The sequence below is a fragment of the Echeneis naucrates genome, chromosome 21 (genome assembly GCF_900963305.1).
Source record: "Echeneis naucrates chromosome 21, fEcheNa1.1, whole genome shotgun sequence".
Taxonomy (NCBI): domain Eukaryota; kingdom Metazoa; phylum Chordata; class Actinopteri; order Carangiformes; family Echeneidae; genus Echeneis; species Echeneis naucrates.
In genome coordinates, this window is record NC_042531.1 from 3996554 (window position 1) to 4015678 (window position 19125).

Sequence of the window (19125 nt, forward strand, 5' to 3'; positions counted from 1 at the left end):
GTCTATTTAACAAATGTGCAGATTTAAATAGTTGCTCTTACTGGTAGTAGACTTACAACGACCTCTATGCCTGCGTCGGCAGGCAAGACTCAGCAAGCTGATGTCCCTACTCTCGTCTGTTAGCTCTGAAACAAGGGTAGAGAAAAGTTGCATTAATATGATGCACAGACTGACAGCTGCGTTTGGAGAAAGAAGAGAAGGAGGCAGGGTGCTGCAGGAACTTGGTGTGCTTTATTAGCTACTGATTAAAGGTAGAGGACTTGCCTTAACGCAGGACCTAAACAATCCGAGGAAACAAAACACACATTCTACTAGTGGCCAGCCTTCAGTGTAAAGGAGGGAAGACTGAGGCTCGTCTCATACAACTCTTCAGGAGTGGTTTAATCATGGAGGAGGTAGATGGTAACTGACTCCCTGTAGGTTTCGTTGTTTTAATCATTTTCTTTCTCTCGCCATAGAACTTCCATTAAAGACACAATAGGAACTACTCGAGCCCATTGTTTTTATGAGAAAATACTCTCTTGGTGCAACTCGGGCAAACAATGTTTTATATATATTAAATATTGGTGAAATTTACAAAATAATGGGCCAGGATCTGTGGGGGTGACTCTTGCTCGTCCAAAGACGGCGTCTTAGAACAGTTACACAATCTAAAATAGTAAAATAGTAGGCATAGTATGTATAATCAGAAATATTTATATGTGTCACGTCACGATGCTTGTGTCACATCCACAGGAAACGGGAGCAGCAGCATATGAAAGATGACAGACTTACCAACGAGAAATACAACACAATTCAAATACAGAGCTACAAGAAACTAAAGCTACACATTGCACGAAGCCACAGTTGTGTTCACAGGAAGACCAATCAGTTTGCCCTGTGGATGTGTCGCGCCCACTCCGGAGGGACGATGGGCGGGCCTTGTCTTTAAATTGCTTCAACGTAGTTGGCGGGCAGCATGCCGGTCTTGCCGGAGCGCTGCACGGTACCGTACATCCACCCCTCGTCGATGGACTGCACGTTCACGATGACGTCACCGTCCTTGAAGGACACCTCGTCGTTGTCGGCTGCAGTGTAGTCGTACATGGCACGCACGGTTTTCTGCAGAGGATGAAGAGCAGGGTGATGTATTTGTTGTCTTTGAAAAAGACCACAAGTAAAAATGCCTGGATGCACAAATCGGTGACGGGGTCATTGACCACTTTTCTGCGTTTACTTTTGGCTCATGTTGTGTGTGCAGTGTGTGCAATGTGAAGAGCTACTAACTCCGGTGGTGGAGGGGTGTGAGGGGATGGAGGACACTGTGGTCTGCTGGGTGGCCACCGAAGATGACCTCTGCTGCAGCTCCACAGTCTTGGCATGCTGGTAACCTGCAGAGGGAAAAAGAAAACACGGGATGAGACACACTGCAGCTGTAAGGCGTGATGTATCTGTGGCAGTGATTCTGAATCGTTACCAATGGAGGAGGTCATGAAGCCGTTGCTGTAGAGGGACATGTGGTGGTCGGGGTCCTGGGATACCTCAGACTTCTCGTCGGCCATGCCGCTCAAAGCGCTGGTGGAGCGGGAGTGCTCCTTGCTGCGGCGCTGAGCTTGCACTGTCGCAGCAGCAGCACAGGTAAGAAATTACGTAATTTAGATAAGTGCAGATTCTAAAAGCTCCACAGGCCAGACTTCGGCTGTTTTAATCACACGAAACTCACCGGACATCATGTGCAGACTCCTGGACTGGATGTTGTCCTCAGCAGGGTCGTAGTCAAACACAGAGCCTGGGTTTGTGCGCCACACACGCAGATCTGGAGCCACAGAGTCAAATAACTGATCTCAGTCTTAAGACGCATTAAATGTGTTTCGTACTCAACACCCAGACGGACAGTGAACAACATTTACAGCTGTTTGAATATGATTCATTAGACTGTGACTGATGATGGTACCAGTGATGGTCTCCTGGTCATGCTCGACGGCACGCCTCCTTTCCATCTCCACCACACGCCTCTGGATGCCGCGGTAGCTGATGTCGCTGAAGTCCTGGGTGTTCCTCTTCACGCGTTCTGTCACGGGGTCGGAGGTGGTGGGAGTGAAGCTGCCCTTACTTTTCTCAAAGTCCTCGTGGTATCTAACCTGAAGCGCACAAATCACAATGACAGCCAGCTTAACCACAGTTCAGACACGTAAGTACGACTCCTGAAGGATATGGCTATTCAAAAAGACGGAACATCTTTAAAAGGCACTTTCCCAACATTCAGTATGAACAGATATGAAGAACTCGACATCGGTTAAGTGTCTGTTCGTCAGACAAATATATTGTATTCAACAGAAAAGTCTCTGTGATCTGGAAAAACAGCAGCGTTACTTCAACAAAGTCTGACGTGGTAAAATGGACGCAGTGCGACACTTTCTCAAAGTGTTGAGAAATCAGTTATGTCAGAGGCAGCAGGAATGAAGGCCAACAAATCCAACAGAGAATTGATCCAAAAAACAAGTTAATAGGTACTGTGTGTCTGTAGGCAAGGTCTGATATCATTTTTCCCTCAGAGCTCCAAAAACAAAAAACAAAACAATATATGATTCACACAATGTTCTGCTGCTGTAAATCCTCTCTGGCACACGCTCTGTGCGTCTGTCATCCCTCGGTTCAAACGTTTATTCCACAGTTTTAAAGTTTCTAGCTGTTTTACCGTCACCAGGCTGTTTTCAAAAAATAAAAGCACACTCAAGATTGATGTGTTTACAGGGAACAAACTGGGCTGAGACCTACTGACGGTGTAGGTTTTTGGTATTATTGTATGACCGATGAAAGGAATTATACAAAGCATCGGCCTTATCCTTCAAACAAAGAACTTGCTGAGTATTAACAAAGTTACAAACTAGAATCTTACTCCAGAAATGATGCGCTGGGTCTCCCTGACGCGTCTCATCTCAGGTGTGTCCAGAACGAAGGCGGCCTTGCCCTGGACCTGCTTGCGGAAACTGTCAGAGTACAGCACCTGGTGGGGGAGCAGAGGAGGCGCGGTGAGCGTCCGCCATGCTTTCACACCTGAATCTCTCAGACAGTAGCCATTAGCATCGACAGCACAGAGAGTGAATGATAAGAGGACACACAGAGCTGTTGGGGGGCATTACTGGGATTTCAAGAATGAATTAGCAGGGAGAGTTTTATTAAGAGGTCGAAGAAAGTTTGCCTCCCAGTCTTCAGCGGGACCAGATGGAGTGGCGAGGTTCAACAACAGAGGTTAGCGGTGACACACCACAGCTGGTGGCGTTAAACAGCGCAGTGGGGGGAATTAATATGATTAACTGGAGCCAGGAGGGGAAGGGGGCGGGGGTCAACTCAGTTAGAAAAGGGTTAACGATGTAGAACATGTTCTTGAAGAGGTTCTGCAGGTACCGAGCTAATGTTTTCTTGGTTCCGTTTGACTCGCTCCATCTCTGGAGTGAACACCACAGGCGTTCCCTTGGCTGAACTGTCTTTATACAACACCTACAGGACAGAAGCACAGCGCCCGGGGGGGCCAGTCAGACACAGTGAACCGTACACAGACCACACACCTATAGGACTGCTTTCATAGACTTGAATCAACCAACTTGTGGAGGAGGTAGACCAAGAGAGAGCACTTGTCCGGAAAATTTCAAGAGCAATTCATCCGAGAGAAGGAATTACTCTGTCGTTTGTTTTGCTTTTGGACTATTTTTAACTGGAGTCTGAGAAATTGGTCCTATAGAGTGATTCATCCTGGTCGCTCCTGTAAAACAGCCAGGATTGATGTTGTGGGCAAAAAAAAAAAAAATACGTTTCAGCAGGAGATTTAGCTTTTCATTTGCTGTGAAGTAGAAATTAACTAAGCAGCACACGGGGGGGGGGGGGGTTTATGTGAAGAAAGCTGGACTGTGGGTTAGAAAATACTGTATTCACAAGCCAAAGAGAAGGGTGTCACTTGGCATGAGGGGCCAGCTGTTGTGGATTATTTGAAAGAATAAAAAAAACAAAACAAAAAAAAAACAAAGAAAGAAATGTGTGGATTAAAAATGAAGGCTATGTTAAGGTCAAGGTGATGATGAAGTGTGAAGAAGTGATGAGATTATGGAGATTATGGCAAAAAGTGTGTGTAGGGGGGCAAACAGGCTTATGAGGGGCATTATTAAAGGGCGCTACTGTCCACTCTCAGCAGTTAGGAGCACACGTGGTTTGCTTTGGTTCAACTACCGAGCTGATGTGCTTCTGGGTTTGTTTGACCCGCTGCACCTCAGGGAGGTCCGGAATAGCTGTGGCCCGACCTAAAGAGTCCTTGTATTTTATCTACCAAACAGACAGTTTGGGGTTCACACAGATAAAATGGAAGAAAAAAAAAAAAAAAAAGAGTAAAGAGCATGTCAATCAAAGAGACAACAGCAGAGACACATTAAGAGACACAGCACAGCACAAAAAAGCAAAGAAACAAAGAGAAAAAAAAAATCACAGCAGACATGAAACATGGGATGAAATGTCACGTTTTTCCTGAGAAATGAAGAAGCAGGTCATGTTAGAGACGCGGTGGAGTTTAGCTGAGCCCGCTGGGCTCTATGGTGGTGATGTGACAAACACTAACACTTCAGACATCTACGTCATCGGTGAAGCCTCAGGAGATTTTGTTAGGGAGGTGATGAAGAGTGAGGTGGATGAGGAAAATCAAAGTACAGCACAGGAGGATACAGGGTCACTCTGTGGAGTACCGTGCTAATATTTTGCTGATTGCGTTTAACTCTCTCCATCTCAGGGGTCTCAGATACTGACGTGCCTTGTCCCACTCCTTCTTTGTATTGAAGCTTCAAAATAAAATAGCACAAAAAGAGTCACATATGGTGGTAAAATATTCAGCCAGGTTAGTTTTCAATTTGGGAGGGAATGGAATGCAAAAAAAAAAAAAAAGAATGACCAAGAATGAAAACTAATATTGGAATTTAATCTCTGGTGGAAATGGGAATTCAAAGTGAAGTTATCAACCAAGGTGGGCAAAAAAAGAATGATTTATGGAATTAAGTTAGGATGGAAGAAGGAAAAACTTAAAAACATGGAAGGTTTTGGAATAACACCATGGAAGGTAAATCTGGTGGATTTTTCGATAAGTAGGGAGGTCAGAGGTCACTTTTTAGGAATGATTTTAAGGGGATAAAATCAGGACCACAGCAGGACTGTTCCTCTACCAAGCTGATATTCTTCTGGGTTTCTCGGACCCGCTGCACCTCAGGCAGGTCTGGTATGGCTGTGCCTTGACCCAGAGAGTCCTTGTACTTTACCTGCCCATGGTACAAGTTACACAGATACAGAGTCAGACAGGGACAAACAAAGAGCACATTGTACTGAACACACAGACGTCTCCTCCCATTCATGACGACAACAAACACTTCACAGCAGCAGACAATAAAAACGTGTCATTCATATTGACTTTAACATGTTTCACTGGTAGTTGAGTACATTGGGAAGTTAAGTTCTCTGTGATCTTTCAAAATGGATGATACGTCATTTAGTTTATTACGTTTGGTTTAGATGAGACGAATTATAATGAAGGAGATAAATCCTGCAGACGGTTCAAACTCCCAAAATCTAGTCATCAACCAACACTAGTAAAAAGGAATGATTGATGAAGCTTAGTTAAGATGGGGGAGGGAATATCTGGTGGATCGTTTGATAAGTGGGAGAAGTCAGGGATAATTTTTTTAGGAATGATTTTAAGGGGATAAAATCAGGACCACAGCAGGACTGTTCCTCTACCAAGCTGATATTCTTCTGGGTTTCTCTGACCCGCTGCACCTCAGGCAGGTCTGGTATGGCTGTGCCTTGACCCAGAGAGTCCTTGTACTTTACCTGCCCATGGTACAAGTTACACAGATACAGAGTCAGACAGGGACAAACAAAGAGCACATTGTACTGAACACACAGGCTTCTGCTACCATTCATGACGACAACAAAACACAGTAAAAACAAATAAATCATATTGACTTTAACATGTTTCACTGGTAGTTGAGTACGTTGGGAAGTTAAGTTCTCTGTGATCTTTCAAAATGGATGATACGTCATTTAGTTTATTACCGTTTGGTTTAGATGAAATGAATTATAATGAAGGAGATAAATCCTACAGACGGTTCAAACTCCCAAAATCTAGTCATCAACCAACACTAGTAAAAAGGAATGATTGATGAAGCTTAATTAAGATGGGGGAGGGAATATCTGGTGGATTTTTCGATAAGTAGGGAGGTCAGAGGTCACTTTTTAGGAATGATTTTAAGGGGATAAAATCAGGACCACAGCAGGACTGTTCCTCTACCAAGCTGATATTCTTCTGGGTTTCTCGGACCCGCTTCACCTCAGGCAGGTCTGGTATGGCTGTGCCTTGACCCAGAGAGTCCTTGTACTTTACCTGCCCATGGTACAAGTTACACAGATACAGAGTCAGACAGGGACAAACAAAGAGCACATTGTACTGAACACACAGGCGTCTCCTCCCATTCATGACAACAACAAACACTTCACAGCAGCAGACAATAAAAACGTGTCATTCATATTGACTTTAACATGTTTCACTGGTAGTTGAGTACGTTGGGAAGTTAAGTTCTGGATAATCTGTTTCCAAAATAGCAGGTAATTTAGTCTATTATATTTGGTTTAGATGAAATGAATTATAATGAAGGAGATAAATCCTGCAGACGGTTCAAACTCCCAAAATCTAGTCATCAACCAACACTAGTAAAAGGGAATGATTGATGAAGCTTAGTGAAGTTGGAGGAGGATAAATCTGTAATAAAACATGGAAGGTAAATCTGGTGGACTTTTTGATAAGTGGGAGAAGTCAGGGATCATTTTTTTAGGAATGATTTTAAGGGGATAAAATCAGGACCACAGCAGGACTGTTCCTCTACCAAGCTGATATTCTTCTGGGTTTCTCGGACCCGCTGCACCTCAGGCAGGTCTGGTATGGCTGTGCCTTGACCCAGAGAGTCCTTGTACTTTACCTGCCCATGGTACAAGTTACACAGATACAGAGTCAGACAGGGACAAACAAAGAGCACATTGTACTGAACACACAGACGTCTCCTCCCATTCATGACAACAACAAACACTTCACAGCAGCAGACAATAATTGGCTTTCACATATTTCAGGGATGTTGGACACGCTGGGAAAATTTGGTTTCCAAAATGGATGATATGCCTTTTAGTTTATGACTTCTGGGTTTAGATGAGATGAATCATCATGGAGAAAAACCCAACAGATGCCTGAGACTCCTCATATCTAGTCATAAACCAGGACTGGTAAAAAGGAAAGGTTTATGAAGCTTAGTTAGGATGAGGGAGAGAAAACCTGAGTAAAAACACAGAGGGGAGAGGTTTCTACGTAGGGAGGTCAGAGGTCACTTTTAGGAATGATTTTAAGGGGATAAAATCAGGACTACAGCAGGACTGTTCCTCTACCAAGCTGATATTCTTCTGGGTTTCTCGGACCCGCTGCACCTCAGGCAGGTCTGGTATGGCTGTGCCTTGACCCAGAGAGTCCTTGTACTTTACCTGCCCATGGTACAAGTTACACAGATACAGAGTCAGACAGGGACAAACAAAGAGCACATTGTACTGAACACACAGACGTCTCCTCCCATTCATGATGACTGTAAACACACACATTATGAGGAATGATTTGTTTTCAAAATAGAGGACAAGTTCATTAATTTAGATGTAGGGGTCTTTGGGGGCCGAGTAAAACTCCATTATTAGTGGGAAAAAATTTAATAGAAAATGAAAACATAAAAAGAAAGGTTGAAGTGGCCACTGGAAGAGATTATAGGTGAAGGATCTGGTTATATTCTATACATCAGGGGGGACTACAGAGGGCGGGCTGGTTGAAGAGGAGGGGAAGGAGGGCACTGTCACTCCGTGGAGTACCGTGCTAATGTTATCCTGGTTGCGTTTAATTCGCTCCATCTCTGGGGTCTTGGGTAAAGCTGTTCCTCCTCCCAAATCCTCTTTGTACTGAATCTTTACATGGACGGGGAATGAAAAGCAGCAACCAGTGGTTAGCCTGATTTGAACTCTCCTATTGAGGACTAGCAGTCTGATTAAATTCACCTGTTTTTACATCTCGGGAGCAAATATTTTGTTCTGACAAAAACACATTGAATGAGATGCACGTAGAACCGACATTTAAAAGCACAGATAATGTGGACATGGTCCGGAAACATAGACAACAACAAAGTATTCAACAACACACAAGCTCAGCACTAACAACTACAGAACAAACTGTCAAAGGTTAGTTGCGTGAATTAAAATGCAACATATTTATGAAGTTAAGTCATATGTATTTGGTCTAAAGAAATTAAGGGCTGCATGTCAGAGTTTGTTAAAGTGTAAAAGAAAAGGAAAAAAAGAAAAAGGTGTTAGAAAATGTTAACAAAAAAATATTACGGAATAGATACCAAGCTGAAATTCTTTGTATTCTCTTTAACACGGAGTATTTCAGGAGTGTCCTTTACAGTAGACACTTTGCCCTTTATGTTTTTAAGGTCAATCTGGTATTGCAGCTACAGAGAGAAAAACAAAAATGCAGTTAAAATGTTTCACAATGACACAACGGTAAGACAAAAAAAGAAGAAAACAGAAAGCCACACAAGAAAATACTTAAAAGTGAACAAAAGGTGTTTATCTTAGCTATGTTTTCCGTTATTCTACGTAGGTAGAAAGTTTTTCTACTGATTTGACTCCAAAAACTGACAGAAAACATCCGAATTAAACTAACAACATACAAAAGACATTCCACTTACAGTGCAGAAGTTTAAAGTATTAAAAATAATACTTTACAGCGGACATGGAGACATACACTGAGTTGTGAGACACTGGAGGAACCTCTGACTACAACAGTCAAAGACATGCTGCCCCTGTGAGAACCAGAGCAGTTCATCACTGACATATATGACTTACAGTGCTGAAGTTCTTCTGGTTCTCACGGACTCTCTGCATCTCTGGAGTGTCCAGGACGGGGACATAGTGAGACATGGTCTTCTCAGCCTCCTCTTTGTACTTTTTCTATTGGATGTGGACACAATCAGCAGAAATGTCAATAAAAATAAAGACTGCGACAAGTGTCCAGATACACAGGTCGACAAACCAAAAGGAGGTTCTCAGAGTGCACAAAAAAGTTCAGCCAATTACCTGACTGACAATATTCTTCATCTGCTGAGCATGGATGATGTCTGGGGTGTCGATGACAGTTGTGTAACTGGCCCTGTCCATCTCGGCAGTTTGCTTGTACTTAGTCTGCAGGACAACACACAACTCAGCACAATTTTCATTTTATTTTATGTAAATGCTACCGGGTGGTGTTAGACAATGCGATTCAGACCTGGCTGAGGATGTCTGTAGCGTTCCTGGCCCTCATGAAGTCGGGGGTGTCTGTAGCCAAAGCCAACATTCCCTTGCCCTTAATCTCGTGCTCCAGTGATTTCTTGTACTCTCTCTATAAACGTTACAGGTGATAAAGCATCACATTAAAGTGCTGTACCCACTGGCAGATTACTCTAAATGTCAAATGTACTCCTACTCATTCACACTGAGGGAGCGGGGGGGGGAGAGGCTGCAAAAACAAGTGGTGAATATAGAAAGTTAGGAGAAATGTGGTAATTGAACAGCACAAAACAACAAAACTGAAAAATTTAAAACAGCAGTAGTTAAGGACAGTTAAGGCACAATTAGTCATTTTCAAACATGTTTTCTCTTAATGTTATTTCTAAAAACAAACATCTGAACGGCTTTTCAGTCCACCCTGTCTTCTGCTGCAGAAATGAATTAAAAAAGAACCCAGGGCATATCATCATGAAAAAATGTATTGTAATAAAAAATGTATATTAAAATGATGTAATGATGAGATAAAGATTTCTGTACAAAGCTTCAGCACTATCTGAATCAGAGACTTTTTCAGTTCCTACTGGGCGACTGTTTCTCATCTACATGAACAATAAATATACTAACCATAAAGACATATAACTGAAAAAATACACTGACATATGTTAATTCAAAACATAAAACAAAATATGACATATTCAGGGTATAGGAGGAACAGGTTTAAGAGAAAATCATGGGAAAATTAGTGTTGTCATGAAGCAGGGACGTGAGTGAGGGTCAAACATTTGGTGTGATGAGGAAGCTCGGTTAAGAGGGGATGGGATTCAGCAGAGGATGCACCGCGAGCAGGATTGTGGGAAGTCACTCAGATGACAGAGCGATGCCACCTCCATCACCCTTCTGTCAGTCGTACCTCACACAGGATTTGAGTGGCATTCCTTGCTCTCAAAAGCTCCGGAGTTTCCTCCAGTACAGTTAGCCCTTTACCCTTCACTCCCTCTTCTAGATCCCTCCTGTACTCTTTCTACAGGACGGCAGAAGAACAGAGAGACTGCAGACAAGGGCACACAGGCAGGCCAGGCCAAGGCATACATACAGACAGTACAGAGCTCAAAGTCACCAGGTCTTCCACAGAAGGAGTTTTGGTTGAGTTATTATTCAATTTAAAAAGTTTAAATTGTCCCGATTCCATCAGAGTGAGGACACATTGGTGACTTTGGCAAATATCCTGATAAAAGATATGGTAACTGCATCTACATTTATCAGATAGAGGGTGGAAACAGAGACACAACGAAACAGTTCAATTCAGTGTATCACCTTAAAAACATTGCTGCATCATACAAATCCTTACATGCATACATGCAGACTACTGAACATAAAGCAGTTCCTTGTGAACAGCTCGAGGATGGGTGGCCTTAAATATTAAGAATCCAACATGTTAGAGGATCCAGATAGAAATACAAACAATACTAACGACGTTACAACAACTCAGACGATGGATAGAAACAAGAACGGATGGATAAACGTTGCATGATTAATACTTTTAATATCATGTAGTGAATCATGCAAAATACTTAAAACTGATCTAGATGGATAAACTTACAGGAGGGAGGGAACACGCTTAGGATTAGAGCAAGAAAGGGTGTGTAAAGAAAGGGGGGCTGTGGTTGTGATATAGTCTTAGTATGATTATAAGGTATGGGTGAGGTAAGATAAGGGAAACTATCGTGAATTATCTTTTCGTTACCTCACTCGCTATTTTGGTGGCGTGTCTGACATGTATCATGGCAGGGGTGACCTCCAAGCCTGAGAGGTTCTTGCCCCTCATGTGTTCCTCAAAGTCCTTCTTATAGTCTTTCTATTGGCCACAAAGATAAAACAGGGGACAGACAGAGCTCAGAGAACCACATGCATGCAGTGCAATTTCACAGTGCAGTTACCTCATTTTGGTCCAAACCATCCTGCTTATAAGTGACACCCATTTCTGTAGCTGCAGTCTCTTTATTGTGAGAAACCAGTTCTCATGTTTCAAAATGGATAATCCAGACTGCGACAAACATATCCTTTACCTTTGTCATTATCATGACTGCACTTATATTACACCGAGTATTAGGTAACAATAAAGGCAACAACAAGGCAACACATTTTACACTGCCCTCTTTTTTTTTTTTTTTGCAAAGCACAACTAGTTGAAGTTAGTTATTTAAAAACTTTGGATCAAACTCTGTCTTAATTCAGGAAACTGGCATTAAAGGCACTGTAAAATGCTTTTTTTTCCCAAACTGCCAAACTTCCAAAAACGTTCTGCAAGTCTAATATAAACAATAGCTTGACATCCAACAAGCTGAAGCATATCAATATATACCAAGAGGCCAGACAATACATGTTAATACATGAGCAGGCGCTGAAGAATCCTTCCTTCGTCGCGAAGGAGGGCTGTAAGAAGACGCTGTTTGTAGCTACACAAAACACAGGTGACAGAGTATTTACCTGGCTCTGCATGTGCTGGGCCTCCTTTGCAGTCACATATGTAGGTGTCTCAAAGTCCAGCATGGCCTTGCCCTTCTCCTTCTCATACTTCTCCTTGTATTTCACCTGAAGTGGCATGATAAAAATGTCACGTCGCCCGTTTCCAACAGACGGATTGATAAATATCATGGAGGTACATTGCAAGATGGGATTTCATTCATTTCTGTACAAAAAACATAGAAAACTATAAGACATGTTCAAGATGTATTAACATTATAGCAAACAAAACTAAATTCATCTCATAATCTAAAACTAAACAAAAAATTATTCCTAGTATAGATATTTGTATATCATAGATTTTATTATTAAGAGTGAATTAATTCTTATTGAGCAGTAAAATTCAAATTTTTCTAGCTCCTTGTCCATCAGAATTATCTTAAAGCTAATTCAGCAGCCACTTGCATGTTTTGTTTTGTGTTTTTCACAAATTTAAATGAATGCAATGATATCCTCATTTGGAGCGGGAAATAGAAATATGAGATGCCGCTAACAAATACACATCTGTCACAAGAAAAAACATTTGAAACCCACAGTGGTGTTTTTGGGAGGTTGTGCAGTGTCAGCTGACCCCCCCCCAGAGTCTGGAGCACTTACGTTGCTCTGAAGTTCAGAGGCCTCCTTGTGATGGAGCTGCTCTGGTGTGTCAGGAATCATATGGTAGTGACCCTTACTCTCCTCAAATTTCTTCTTGTAGCAGTACTACACGGGAATTCCCAGTCAAGTAAGAGAGCTCAGTACAGCAAACAAGAAAAAGGAGCATCTGTCTGCATTTGGCTCCCATCCATTAAATCATATTTTATGCAAGAAACAAAAACAGTAACTTTATAACCGTGATAAGAGCTTTTAAGAGTGTCAAAATGTGACATCCTCACAAAACAACGAGTGAAAATTAAAAATGGGAGTTAAGTTGTGTGGGGTAGGGAGGGCGTTTTAAAAATCAGAGGAGGAGCACACATATTTTTGTTAAGAGATCATTAATAAGAGTAGTTCTGTAGAAACTACAGGAGGAAAAAAAAACACCTTAAAAAATGAAAGTAGAGGTTACAGAAGGTGATAGTATGGGAGGGTCAAAGGTGAGAAGGGTGGGTAAGGATCACTACCAGATGAGGTCAGAGAATAATGGATATTTGAGTAAGGGAGCTTAGTGAATGAAACCATGAATCTGCAGCACGTGTTGTTACCGTGGTATGACGGGGTTAGGGAAACGCAGAGATCAGACAGATTTCAGTCGACTGCACTGAAAACTTATCTGACTCTCAGCAGTTCCCTGGGTGAGAACGTGTGAAGGTTAAAAGCTTGGTGATGTCTTACGTCGCTGGACAGTTTGCTGGTGCTCAGGCCGTGCTGCATGGACAGAGACTCGGCCATGTCAGTCACAGGCTTGTGGAGCTTCTTCAGGTCGCTCTTGTATTTCACCTACAGACAGTGTTGATGATTACAAAAAGGACATTTTAGTGATATTATGTAGGTATTGGATATTAAAATATTTGCAGATGAACAAAAATGTAGACTACACATGCAATTTCCCAGCCTGGGATAAATAAGGTATCTATCTATCTATCTAAAGAAACAACATCCTTCAAAACAGCACATAGATATTAAAAGGCATTCATGATTTTGCCCTACTGTTAGTCGAACCCAAACACCACCACTTTTATTGTTCTGCGTTACAGACAGGTGAAACTTATGTGAGCACTCACCTCACTAGCCAGCACGTTGGCTTCCTTCATCGTCTTGTAAATCTTACTTTCTTTCAGGTCATATTGTGGTTTCTTTCCTTTCATCTCTTTATCAAACTTCTCCTTGTACTTCAACTAGGAGGATCAGATGTACATGTGAGAGTTAGCGCTGGCAGATTAATTTGGAAGGCCAAAACTGGAAGATTTACATGAATCCATCACACTGGAAACATTTAAGTGATGACATAATGCCTTTTTTTATAGTGTATAAAAAGGGATGGGTGAATGATTCCTTATATTAAATGTTATTGACTTTATTCTTCTTATTGTTGACATCTAACTTTAGTTTGTATCCCTTGTTATACAAGAAAAACTATTGTCAAACAGTTTATCTTCTAAAAATTATTCAATTTTCCATGCATGAATTCATTTCTTACTCTCATTCAGAAATCATAGTGACAATTGGTGCTGGAGGACAAGAAAGTCTCAAAAGGGCGGGTTCACATCTGCATTTTGGTTGTAGGCTTGAGAAGAAAATCAGTTTGGTCTTTCTGCTTTACCAGAAATGACAAAAATCATTGGACAGTTCTTGGTGCTGCACTGTTTACCCACAGCTGACAATCGGATTAACGGTTTGTTTTGAGCACATGGTTTGTTGTAGATAATAAGGAAAGACTGTGGAAAGCAGTCACTCTGATTCTGCGGCGGTGCATTTACTTCAAATGCACCGGAGTTTGTTTAGAACTGGTTGATGGGATTTAGGCTGGAGTTTTCCTGTTAGAACAACAGCTGCTGTAACAAACCATATAAATAAAACAACAACAATCTTCTCAAAACCAAGCTGGTCAGCTGTGGAGACGCCCTCGGACGGTGTTCTGGCCTAATGTCATGCATCCAGCTGTAACCAGTTTATGCATGGATTCATACGTGACATTAAAATGCATCTCGGCGAGTCTCAACTGAGTTTGTGTTCCAGCTTCCATAAAATTCAATCTGCTAAACTCTGCTTGTTTCTCTTTGTATTTTCAATGTATTTCTTTAAACCTAAAACCTCCAATGTGACCACCTGAGATGCATTTTGGTGCAAATTGCAGTCTAATATGGTATTTTGTGATCCACATAAACAGAACATGGACTTCATATATAAATTAGTATATATGGGAGAGGTGAGGCAGTATGATTGTGGATGTGTTTCAGTCTGGATTGCTCTTAAAATCAGCAGGTCAACCAGCTTCAGAGAGAAAGTGAGACAGAGCATAACCCCGTAAACGCTGTAAAAAACATGGAAATCTAATAAATCAATCTACAAAACTTTTCAGAACTCCTACACTGTACTCCATCATTCATTATATTAACAAATAAAAAAGAAAATAAATTAATAAAATAATATTAATTAGCATGCAGCTTGTAGAGCAGTGCTTGTCTATGCTTAACAATGAGCCAAAGCTTGTCAGGGAAGGTAAAGAGTGAAGGGTGCACATGATCCTCAACTCAAAATAAGAACATCATATCTTTTCAAAAAACATCCTTGTGGTTTGTATCATGACTCAGTGAATCCTGCAGTAGAACTGGAAATCCACTAATCAGCAATTAACAAACAAGTAGGATGAAAACAGAAGGACAGAAGGGACACGGACAGTGGCAGCCTTTTGGTTTCAGGGCATGAACCTCCTTACATCACTAGTCACGGCACTCATTTTCTTAATGTGGCGCATCATGGGGGTATCGTATGAAGCAGCTCCATGGAGGGAGGGCTTATCCTCCACCTACAAAGCGCAGTGAGATGGAAGGATGAGAACACACAGACTAGGGGTTTATGGAAGGAGAGAGCAAAGGACAGATATGAGAAAACAGCTGAGCAAAGTAAAGGATGAGAGAAGGAGAGCAGCGTGGGAGGACAATTGTAAGAATGGTGGTGGGACATGTACAATGAAATGAGCAGTTAAACATATATAAATCTACTTTCATGGACTCACAATGGCAGATTAAGGCATGGATTATAATGCAGGATGGCAGAGGAAGCATTAGATGAGAGCTGCTAGTTATACAGTTAGCCCTATATGACTGCTGCTAAGCGTCTACGACAGCAATACTAGTCTGCAAAAATTAGCTTATGGAAGCTGGTCTGACAGTGACACCGAGGTATCCGATCTTTGCTGGTGTAATTTGGCTTCCACTGACTGATTCCATCTGTCACGAATTCAAAACACATAAGTGAAGCATTCCCTAACAGATGGTGACTATAGAGAACTGGGCTTTTTGCTGGGTACCTGACTGTTCAGCTTGCACACCGCAGTGGCCAGAGCGATGTCTGGGCGGTGGGCCAGAGAGCCTCCGCGGCTTGCCTCCTCACGGGCCTTCTCACGGTAGCCAATCTGATGAAAATCAGACCAAACGGGAATGAGTGGACCACGTAGAAAAAGGCAGTTTTTTTTTTTCCTTATTTCTTGTGTTTAGGTGTTATTTGATGGCAAATCAACATTCCTGCAGTGACTGTGTGCTGTATTTCCAGGAGGTCAGTGGTGGAAGAACAACAATATTTTGTTTTTGAGGGATGCAACTCACAGTGTTTGAGCCTTTTCAATAAAAGGTCTTGCTGATAACTGAAACTAATAACTTGCTGGCCAGTGTTGTAGGGTATAAGTGTGGCTTTCCATTTACCTTGGGCTAACTACGGGGCCTGTGTGGGTTACTACATTTGATGCAAAGAGGGCATACACATATGTCTGTATTTCTGTGTAAAAGGTGTTAGTCTTTAGAGTTTGCATGTACTTGATTACCTCACTGATAAGTTTGGCAGCCTGAGTAGCCTTCTTTATGTCAGGACGGTCAGCAACAGTAGTGTAGTGCAGGCTGGCTTTGGCATCCTTCTTGTAATTAATCTGTGACATTGGAGAGCGGAAAGGGGAGACTAAAGTATCACTTTTGTACTGTTAACTAAACAGAGTTGAGGCAAACAGGAAAACAGAGAGAGGGTGAAGCTACCTCAACCTCATGCTGTGAATAAAATGAAAAAACAAAACAACAACATTATTTTAGCACAATCGTTGGGATGACTCACGTTGCTCTGACTTTTGGCTACGTCAATGGCATGCTGAACATCGGGTGGAACGATCATGTTGTTGTACACGGACTTGCCCTTCTCCTTTTCAAACTTTTCTTTATACACATTCTGTGAAGAGTGAGAGGAAGGTCAAAGCCAGCAGTACAAAAGGAGTTGAGCGTTATGGAATGCTTCGGACCATTTGGTAAAAAATAAAAGAGAACATTTTACCTTGCTGACGAGCTTGTTGATCTGCCTGCTGTGGGCTGTGTCACGGGTCTCGGATAAGGTAGTGAATGAGCCGGACTGCATCTCCTTCTTGCTGGCCTCCTTGTATTTGCTCTGTGGTCATAAAAACATTAGCTTCAGTCTAATATGCCATTTTTTCAGGTGTACAAAGTTTAGTGAAGAGTTTTTACCTCAGATGCCAAAGTTCGCACAGACTTGGCATGGAGGATTTGAGGAGTGTCGTTGACGGGGATGTAGTGGCCCTTTGCCTTCTCATACTTCAACTTGTATTTCACCTTGAGGGACAGAAATTAAGGAAAGATTAGAACACGTTAAACAATGCATTCTATAGTAGCTTTGAGTGAGCTCTGAGTCAAAGTTACTTACTTGACTGGCCATTTCAGCATTATTCTTGCACAGGATGGTCAGTTTATCATCGGTAACAGGTATCACACAGCCCTTCAGCATCTCTTTGTCATACTTGTAGTCAACCTGTGGGTGAAAAAAAAGGGAGAAATTTTTAAAAAATACTGACGCAGGATTAAAAAATTTTAGTCACGCATATAAACAAGCAGCAGCAACTCACATCACTCTGCTGCATTGAGTTCTTGGCAGCATTGAGGAAGTCAGGTCTATCTGTTGTCCAGATCCATTTGTTCTTGGTGGCTTCATACTTTTTCTTGTAGTCAAGCTAGAAATGAAACAAGATAACGTTTTATGAATATTTTCAGGCGTTTTGAGCTCAAATTTAGTCGTTAATAATGCTTCAGATGAGTTTCTTTAATGGCACTTACATTGCTGATGTTCTTGTAGGCCTCCTTGGCAGCACGGATGGAGTGAGCCTCAGGGTCCATGTTGATCTGAGCTTTGCTCTTCTCATACACCTCTTTGTACTTCAGCTGTAAAACACATAAAAAAAAAACAAACACATGAAGCAAGAACATAAAAATAACTTTCATATTTTGGAGCCAATCTATGTGTGACTTACGTTGCTGGTGATTTCCTTGACTCTCTTCATGTGCTGCTGGTATGGTGTGTCATAAGGCAAGGTGTAGGCCTTAGCCTTGGTTTTGTTGTACTCCATCTTATAGATGATCTACGGAGGAATAATCACCACATAGGGAGTAATTATTAAATTAAGAATGAACCCAAATAAATAAAAACAGTATACAATTTTTAAAACCCAGGAAACAAAACACAAAAACTTACGTCACTGATCTTCTTGCTGCGTTTGTGGGTTTCATACTCGGGAGTGTCCAGAATGGAGGTGAACTTGTCCTTGGCCCGTTCATACTGCTCCCTGTACCTCCACTGATGGAGGAGAGTAACGTATAAAACACAAGACAGTCATCACTCATTATCAATTTGATGTATGACTTCTGACTAGTCTTGTGCCTAATTTATGGCGCTTAAGACAAAAACTATTCAAGAGATGGGATGAATGACTTTGTGATAAGAGATGCTGAATGTGACTTTGTGAATTTAGATGAAGGCTTTCTGATAGTTACAGTAATATAAACCAGGTGTAAAAACTAAATGATTACTTTGTTTTAAATTCACTGGTCTATAAGAGAAAAGTCTAAATCAGTTATACTCAACATTTAAATGCAATATAGTCCAAAGCCTATCTAATAATAATAATAATAATAATAATAATGTCTATATAATAAGTGATGTGGTGCCATACATGTGTTTTTAAAACATGCTTTATGAAACATGCACAAACACGAAGGGAGTTATTTTCCAGATGAAAATGAAGACAAAGACATGTTATCACCATTCAATCATGAAAGTCTGCAGTGCCCACGAAGTTCATGCCGGCCATTCTGGTATTGCTCACCATATCTTAGTCTGCGGCTTCAATAAATATGAGTTTTATTCAATAGGACAGTGAAAGTCAAATTTCTTCAGTAGCATCAAAAAATACACAATGTAAATAAGTGGGAGTCACTTATCCACAGCCAAAAACAGGTGATTAAGGTGAAGGTCTGCAGAATCTGTAAATGTGATCTAATTTACTGACTGTTGGGCATCTACTGCAGTTAGGAGGCTTGTAGACAATGGGGCATGAGGAGCAGTAACTGGATGATGGATGGATTAAAGTATGAAAGATGAGGGTGGAATATGAGGAAGTTAAAGTCCCTTTAGGAATAAATGAAATGAATGGACCCTGTCCAGAAACAGCCAGGAGGATCGAAGGAAGTGGTGACTTTCCTAAATGACTCTTGAGTCTGAAAACTACACAGTGTTTACTTTCTGCCTGTTTGCGGACAGGGGGTGGAGTTA

The 19125-nt window shown here is 41.6% G+C and overlaps 1 protein-coding gene across 9 annotated transcripts in view; it reads right to left on the reverse strand.

Moving 5' to 3' along the window:
- Positions 1-212: 212 nt before the first annotated feature.
- The window catches only part of neb (nebulin), a 55781-nt gene continuing 36868 nt past the window's right edge, over positions 213-19125 (reverse strand). The window contains exons 109-143 of one of the 9 annotated variants that reach the window (XM_029530815.1): positions 18049-18150; positions 17828-17935; positions 17634-17738; positions 17426-17530; positions 17227-17331; positions 17031-17135; positions 16843-16953; positions 16630-16740; positions 16349-16450; positions 15839-15943; positions 13590-13703; positions 13201-13305; positions 12484-12588; positions 11851-11955; positions 11108-11218; positions 10274-10384; positions 9362-9475; positions 9172-9276; positions 8941-9045; positions 8439-8543; positions 7909-8001; positions 7444-7536; positions 6894-6986; positions 6302-6394; positions 5749-5841; positions 5181-5273; positions 4710-4802; positions 4204-4296; positions 3388-3480; positions 2879-2986; positions 1934-2120; positions 1703-1795; positions 1457-1597; positions 1267-1370; positions 213-1101 (exon numbers count right to left, since the gene is read on the reverse strand). In XM_029530815.1, coding sequence (XP_029386675.1) covers positions 928-1101; positions 1267-1370; positions 1457-1597; positions 1703-1795; positions 1934-2120; positions 2879-2986; positions 3388-3480; positions 4204-4296; positions 4710-4802; positions 5181-5273; positions 5749-5841; positions 6302-6394; positions 6894-6986; positions 7444-7536; positions 7909-8001; positions 8439-8543; positions 8941-9045; positions 9172-9276; positions 9362-9475; positions 10274-10384; positions 11108-11218; positions 11851-11955; positions 12484-12588; positions 13201-13305; positions 13590-13703; positions 15839-15943; positions 16349-16450; positions 16630-16740; positions 16843-16953; positions 17031-17135; positions 17227-17331; positions 17426-17530; positions 17634-17738; positions 17828-17935; positions 18049-18150 — 3783 coding nt within the window. In that variant the 3' untranslated portion in view covers positions 213-927. The remainder of the gene's footprint in view (positions 1102-1266; positions 1371-1456; positions 1598-1702; positions 1796-1933; positions 2121-2878; positions 2987-3387; positions 3481-4203; positions 4297-4709; positions 4803-5180; positions 5274-5748; positions 5842-6301; positions 6395-6893; positions 6987-7443; positions 7537-7908; positions 8002-8438; positions 8544-8940; positions 9046-9171; positions 9277-9361; positions 9476-10273; positions 10385-11107; positions 11219-11850; positions 11956-12483; positions 12589-13200; positions 13306-13589; positions 13704-15838; positions 15944-16348; positions 16451-16629; positions 16741-16842; positions 16954-17030; positions 17136-17226; positions 17332-17425; positions 17531-17633; positions 17739-17827; positions 17936-18048; positions 18151-19125) is intronic. The other 8 variants (XM_029530817.1, XM_029530818.1, XM_029530816.1 and 5 more) reach the window with 8 other exon arrangements.